The sequence below is a fragment of the Ammodytes marinus genome (genome assembly GCF_949987685.1).
Source record: "Ammodytes marinus genome assembly, chromosome: 23".
NCBI classification, from domain to species: Eukaryota; Metazoa; Chordata; class Actinopteri; order Uranoscopiformes; family Ammodytidae; genus Ammodytes; species Ammodytes marinus.
The window spans coordinates 9193955-9200683 of NC_137227.1; the positions used below are offsets into that span (position 1 = coordinate 9193955).

At 49.2% G+C, this 6729-nt stretch overlaps 1 protein-coding gene across 1 annotated transcript in view; it reads right to left on the reverse strand.

The window, feature by feature from the left end:
* The window catches only part of msantd1 (Myb/SANT-like DNA-binding domain containing 1), a gene marked incomplete at its 5' end in the record, with an annotated part of 7264 nt that extends 2882 nt beyond the window's left edge, over positions 1-4382 (reverse strand). Inside the window, 2 exons of the mRNA XM_080052441.1 lie at positions 4186-4247; positions 4368-4382. Coding sequence (XP_079908567.1) covers positions 4186-4247; positions 4368-4382 — 77 coding nt within the window. The remainder of the gene's footprint in view (positions 1-4185; positions 4248-4367) is intronic.
* Positions 4383-6729: the final 2347 nt, after the last annotated feature.

Genomic DNA, 6729 nt, shown 5'->3' on the forward strand with positions numbered 1-6729 from the left:
ACAGTTGTTGTTGGGGCAGCAGTTGTTGCAGTGGGGGCAGCAGTTGTTGTTGTGGGGGCAGTAGTTGTTGTAGTTGGGGCAGCAGTTGTTGTAGTTAGGGCTACAGTTGTTGTGACGGCAGCGGTTGTTGTAGTTGGTGGAACAGTTGTTGTGGGGGTAGCAGTTATTGTTGTCGGGGCAACTGTGGTTGTTGTTGGGGCAACGGTTGTTGTGGGGGCTGCAGTTGTCGTTGTTGGGGCAGCAGTTGTCGTTGTTGGGGCAGCAGTTGTTGTAGTTGGTGCAGCAGTTGTTGTAGTTTGGGCTGCAGTTGTTGTAGTTGGTGGAGCAGTTGTCGTAGTTGGGGCAGTAGTTGTTGTTGTAGGGGCAGCAGTTGTTGTAGTTGGGGCAGCAGTTGTTGTTGTAGGGGCAGTGTTTAAGGTTGTTGTAGTTGGTGCAGAGGTTGCTGTAGTTGGTGCAGAGGTTGTTTTAGTTGGGGTTGCAGTTGTTGTAGTTGGTGCAACAGTTGTTGTAGTTGGAGCTGCTGTTGTTGTGGGGGCAGCAGTTGTTGTTGTTGGAGCTGCAGTTGTTGTTGTGGGGGCTGCAGTTGTTGTTGTTGGGGAAGCAGTGGTTGTAATTGGAGCTGCAGTAGTTGTAGTTGGAGCTGCTGTTGTTGTAGTTGGTGCAATAGTTGTTGTAGTTGGAGCTGCAGTTGTTGTTGAGGGGGCGGCAGTTGTTGTTGTAGGGGCAGCAGTTGTTGTAGTTGGGGCAGCAGTTGTTGTTGTAGGGGCAGTGTTTAAGGTTGTTGTAGTTGGTGCAGAGGTTGCTGTAGTTGGTGCAGAGGTTGTTGTAGTTGGGGTTGCAGTTGTTGTAGTTGGTGCAACAGTTGTTGTAGTTGGAGCTGCTGTTGTTGTGGGGGCAGCAGTTGTTGTTGTTGGAGCTGCAGTTGTTGTTGTGGGGGCTGCAGTTGTTGTTGTTGGGGAAGCAGTGGTTGTAGTTGGAGCTGCAGTAGTTGTAGTTGGAGCTGCTGTTGTTGTAGTTGGTGCAATAGTTGTTGTAGTTGGAGCTGCAGTTGTTGTTGAGGGGGCGGCAGTTGTTGTAGTTGGAGCTGCGGTTGTTGTTGTCGTCGGGACTGCAGTTGTTGTTGTGGGGGTGGCAGCTGTTGTAGTTGGAGCTGCGGTTTTTGTTTTTGGGGTGGCAGTGGTTGTTGTTGGGGCTGCAGTTGTTGTTGTGGGGGCAGTAGTTGTTGTAGTTGGGGCAGCAGTTGTTGTAGTTGGTGCAGCAGTTATTGTAGTTTTGGCTGCAGTTGTTGTTGTTGTTGCAACAGTTGTTGTAGTTGGAGCTGCAGTTGTTGTAGTTGGTGCAGCAGTTGCTGTTGTTGGGACAGCAGCTGTTGTTTTTGTGGGGGCGGCAGTTGTTGTAGTTGGAGTTGCGGTTGTTGTTGTTGGGGCTGCAGTTGTTGTTGTGGTGGCAGTAGTAGTTGTAGTTGGTGCAGCAGTTGTTGTTGTTGGGGCAGCAGTTGTTGTTGTTGTGGGGGCGGCAGTTGTTGCAGTTGAAGCTGCCGTTGTTGTTGTTGGGGCTACAGTTGTTGTTGTGGGGGCAGTAGTTGTTGTAGTTGGGGCAGTAGTTGTTGTAGTTGGTGCTACAGTTGTTGTTGTTGGGGCAGCGGTTGTTGTGGGGGCAGCAGTTGTTGTAGTTGGAGCTGCTGTTGTTGTTGTGGGGGCAGCAGTTCTTGTAGTTGGATCTGCTGTTGTTGTAGTTGGAGCTGCTGTTGTTGTGGTTGGTGCAACAGTTGTTGTAGTTGGAGCTGCAGTTGTTGTTGTTGGGGCTGCAGTTGTTGTGGGGGCAGCAGTTGTTGTAGTGAGGACAGCAGTTGTTGTGGTTGGAGCTGCTGTTGTTGTTGTGGGGACAGCAGTAGTTGTAGTTGGAGCTGCAGTAGTTGTAGTTGGAGCTGCTGTTGTTGTAGTTTGTGCAATAGTTGTTGTAGTTGGAGCTGCAGTTGTTGTTGTGTGGGCAGCAGTTGTTGTAGTTGGTGCTGCGGTTGTTGTTGTCAGGGCTGCAGTTGTTGTAGTTGGAGCTGCGGTTGTTGTTGTCGGGGCTGCAGTTGTTGTTGTGGGGGCAGCAGTTGTTGTAGTTGGAGCTGCTGTTGTTGTTGTGGGGGCAGCAGTTCTTGTAGTTGGATCTGCTGTTGTTGTAGTTGGAGCTGCTGTTGTTGTGGTTGGTGCAACAGTTGTTGTAGTTGGAGCTGCAGTTGTTGTTGTTGGGGCTGCAGTTGTTGTGGGGGCAGCAGTTGTTGTAGTGAGGACAGCAGTTGTTGTGGTTGGAGCTGCTGTTGTTGTTGTGGGGACAGCAGTAGTTGTAGTTGGAGCTGCAGTAGTTGTAGTTGGAGCTGCTGTTGTTGTAGTTTGTGCAATAGTTGTTGTAGTTGGAGCTGCAGTTGTTGTTGTGTGGGCAGCAGTTGTTGTAGTTGGTGCTGCGGTTGTTGTTGTCAGGGCTGCAGTTGTTGTAGTTGGAGCTGCGGTTGTTGTTGTCGGGGCTGCAGTTGTTGTTGTGGGGGCAGCGGTTGTTGTAGTTGGAGCTGCTGTTGTTGTGGGGGCAGCAGTTGTTGTAGTTGGGGCGGCAGTTGTTGTTGTTGGAGCTGCAGTAGTTGTAGTTGGAGCTGCTGTTGTTGTAGTTGGTGCAAAAGTTGTTGTAGTTGGAGCTGCAGTTGTTGTTGTCGGGGCTGCAGTTGTTGTGGCGGCGGAGGTTGTTGTAGTTGAAGCTGCGGTTGTTGTTGTTGGGGCTGCAGTTGTTGTTGTGGGGGCAGTAGTTGTTGTAGTTGGGGCAGTTGTTGTTGTAGTTGTTGCAGCAGTTGTTGTAGTTGGGGCAGCAGTTGTTGTAGTTGGTGCAGCAGTTGTTGTAGTTTGGGCAGCAGTAGTTGCAGTTGGGGCTGCTGTTGTTGTAGTTGGTGCAACAGTTGTTGTAGTTGGAGCTGCAGTTGTTGTTGGGGCGGCAGTTGTTGTTGTGGGGGCAGCTGTTGTTGTTGTGGGGGCTGCAGTTGTTGTTGTTGTGGGGGCAGTAGTAGTTGTAGTTGGGGCAGCAGTAGTTGTAGTTGGACCTGCAGTTGTTGTAGTTTGTGCTGCAGTTGTTGTTGTTGGTGCAGTGGTTGTTGTTGTGGGGGCTTCAGTTGTTGTTGTGGGGGCAGCAGTTGTTGTAGTTGCAGCTGCAGTTGTTGTAGTTGGAGCTGCAGTTGTTGTAGTTGGTGCTGTAGTTGTTGTTGTGGGGGCGGTAGTTGTTGTTTTGGGGGCTGCAGTAGTTGTAGATGAAGCTGCATTTGTTGTAGTTGGGGCTGCAGTTGTTGTAGTTGGGGAGGCAGTTGTTGTTGTGGGGGTGGCAGTCGTTGTTGTGGGGGCTGCAGTAGTTGTAGTTGGAGCTGCAGTTGTTGTTGTTGGTGCAACAGTTGTTGTAGTTGGAGCTGCAGTTGTTGTAGTTGGTGTAGCAGTTGTTGTTGTTGGGGCAGCAGTTGTTGTTGTTGTGGGGGCGGCAGTTGTTGTAGTTGGAGTTGCGGTTGTTGTTGTTGGGGCTGCAGTTGTTGTTGTGGTGGCAGTAGTAGTTGTAGTTGGAGCTGCAATTGTTGTTGTGGGGGCGGCAGTTGTTGTAGTTGGAGTTGCGGTTGTTGTTGATGGGGCTTCAGTTGTTGTGGGGGCAGCAGTAGTTGTAGTTGGAGCTTCAGTAGTTGTAGTTGGAGCTGCTGTTGTTGTAGTTGGTGCAATAGTTGTTGTAGTTGGAGCTGCAGTTGTTGTTGTGGGGGCGCCAGTTGTTGTAGTTGGAGCTGCGGTTGTTGTTGTCGTCGGGGCTGCAGTTGTTGTTGTGGGGGTGGCAGCTGTTGTAGTTGGAGCTGGAAAAAAAAAGGAAACAAAACTTTAGTTTAACAAAAAGCTACTTTGTGCTTTAACAATTGAAATATTTGATTATGTATGTTTGATGCTTACGTTCACCATTGATGAGTATGGAGCTGCCTTCAATGTCAAAGCCGGTGACCTTTGAAGATGCAATGATCAAAACATTTGCAATCTGAGTTCCAGAAGGAATTGTTGTAGTTGTATCAAATTCAGCGTTTGCATCTGTGATAATTGATCCATTTCTGCAGAAGGAGAAACAAAAAGATTTAAAGTATCAGATTTAGCCCAAATATCTCAAATTGTGACACGATAAGTCTTGAAATATTACCTGAATCGCACCACTCTAAAGGACCTAAATGAAGGGAATTCTGTACGGAAGAAAGTTCCAAGCTGCAAAAACATAAAGCATGTGTTATTTTACCATAGAAATTTTTGTGTGGGCGCTTGGAAACTCGAAAAAAATAACAAAGTAGGTTTACCAGCAGATTTTATTCTAAGGGTTAGACTCACCTGTGTTTCTATCATTGAAGCTCGATTTCTAAAAGCTGTTGATGATAGATTCAGCAGGTCAGATGTAAATGTGGCTTGAACAGATCTGAAGGACACCCTTTGTGTCATGGTTGCTACAGTTGTTGTAGTTGGTGCAGCAGTTGTTGTTGTTGGGGCAGCAGTTGTTGTTGTTGTGGGGGCGGCAGTTGTTGCAGTTGAAGCTGCGGTTGTTGTTGTTGGGGCTACAGTTGTTGTTGTGGGGGCAGTAGTGGTTGTAGTTGGGGCAGTAGTTGTTGTAGTTGGTGCTGCAGTTGTTGTTGTTGGGGCAGCGGTTGTTGTGGGGGCAGCAGTTGTTGTAGTTGGAGCTGCTGTTGTTGTTGTGGGGGCAGCAGTTGTTGTAGTTGGATCTGCTGTTGTTGTAGTTGGAGCTGCTGTTGTTGTGGTTGGTGCAACAGTTGTTGTAGTTGGAGCTGCAGTTGTTGTTGTTGGGGCTGCAGTTGTTGTGGGGGCAGCAGTTGTTGTAGTGAGGGCAGCAGTTGTTGTAGTTGGAGCTGCTGTTGTTGTTGTGGGGGCAGCAGTAGTTGTAGTTGGAGCTGCAGTAGTTGTAGTTGGAGCTGCTGTTGTTGTAGTTGGTGCAATAGTTGTTGTAGTTGGAGCTGCAGTTGTTGTTGTGTGGGCAGCAGTTGTTGTAGTTGGTGCTGCGGTTGTTGTTGTCAGGGCTGCAGTTGTTGTAGTTGGAGCTGCGGTTGTTGTTGTCGGGGCTGCAGTTGTTGTTGTGGGGGCAGCGGTTGTTGTAGTTGGAGCTGCTGTTGTTGTGGGGGCAGCAGTTGTTGTAGTTGGGGCGGCAGTTGTTGTTGTTGGAGCTGCAGTAGTTGTAGTTGGAGCTGCTGTTGTTGTAGTTGGTGCAACAGTTGTTGTAGTTGGAGCTGCAGTTGTTGTTGTCGGGGCTGCAGTTGTTGTGGCGGCGGAGGTTGTTGTAGTTGAAGCTGCGGTTGTTGTTGTTGGGGCTGCAGTTGTTGTTGTGGGGGCAGTAGTTGTTGTAGTTGGGGCAGTAGTTGTTGTAGTTGTTGCAGCAGTTGTTGTAGTTGGGGCAGCAGTTGTTGTAGTTGGTGCAGCAGTTGTTGTAGTTTGGGCAGCAGTAGTTGCAGTTGGGGCTGCTGTTGTTGTAGTTGGTGCAACAGTTGTTGTAGTTGGAGCTGCAGTTGTTGTTGTTGGGGCGGCAGTTGTTGTTGTGGGGGCAGCTGTTGTTGTTGTGGGGGCTGCAGTTGTTGTTCTTGTGGGGGCAGTAGTAGTTGTAGTTGGGGCAGCAGTAGTTGTAGTTGGACCTGCAGTTGTTGTAGTTTGTGCTGCAGTTGTTGTTGTTGGGGCTGCAGTTGTTGTGGGGGCAGCAGTTGTTGTAGATGGAGCTGCTGTTGTTGTTGTGGGGACAGCAGTTGTTGTAGTTGGAGCTGCTGTTGTTGTGGGGACAGCAGTTGTTGTAGTTGGGGCTGCAGTTGTTGTTGGGGAAGCAGTGGTTGTAGTTGGAGATGCAGTAGTTGTAGTTGGAGCTGCTGTTTTTGTGGTTGATGCAACAGTTGTTGTAGTTGGAGCTGCAGTTGTTGTTGTTGGGGCGGCATTTGTTGTAGTTGAAGCTGCGGTTGTTGTTGTGGGGGCAGCAGTTGTTGTAGTTGGAGCTGCTGTTATTGTGGGGACAGCAGTTGTTGTAGATGGGGCTGCAGTTGTTCTTGTGGGTGCAGCAGTTGTTGTAGTTGGGGCTGCAGTTGTTGTAGTTGGAGCTGCAGTTGTGGTAGTTGGTGAAGTGGTTGTTGTTGTGGGGGCAGCAGTTGTTGTAGTTGGGGCTAAAGTAGTTGTAGTTGGAGCTGCAGTTGTGGTAGTTGGTGAAGTGGTTGTTGTTGTTGTTGTGGGTGCAGCAGTTATTGTAGTTGGAGCTGCAGTTGTTGTAGTTGGGGCAGCAGTAGTTGTAGTTGGGGCTACAGTTGTTGTTGTGGGAGCAGCGGTTGTAGTTGGTGCAGTGGTTGTTGTTGTTGTGGAGGTTGCAATTGTTGTTGTGGGGGCAGCAGTTGTTGTAGTTGGAGCTGCAGTTGTTGTAGTTGGAGCAGCAGTAGTTGTAGTTGGGGCTACAGTTGTTGTTGTGGGGGCAGCGTATGTTGTAGTTGGGGCTACAGTTGTTGTAGCTGGATTTGCAGTTGTTGTAGTTGCTGTTGTAGTTGTTGTTGTGGGGGCGGCAGTTGTTGTTGTGGGGGCTGCAGTAGTTGGTGTTGGAGCTGCAGTTGTTGTTGTGGGGGCGGCAGTTGTTGTTGTGGGGGCTGAAGTAGTTGTAGTTGAAGCTGCAGTTGTTGTAGTTGGGGCTGCAGATGTTGTAGTTGGAGCTGCAGTTGTTGTA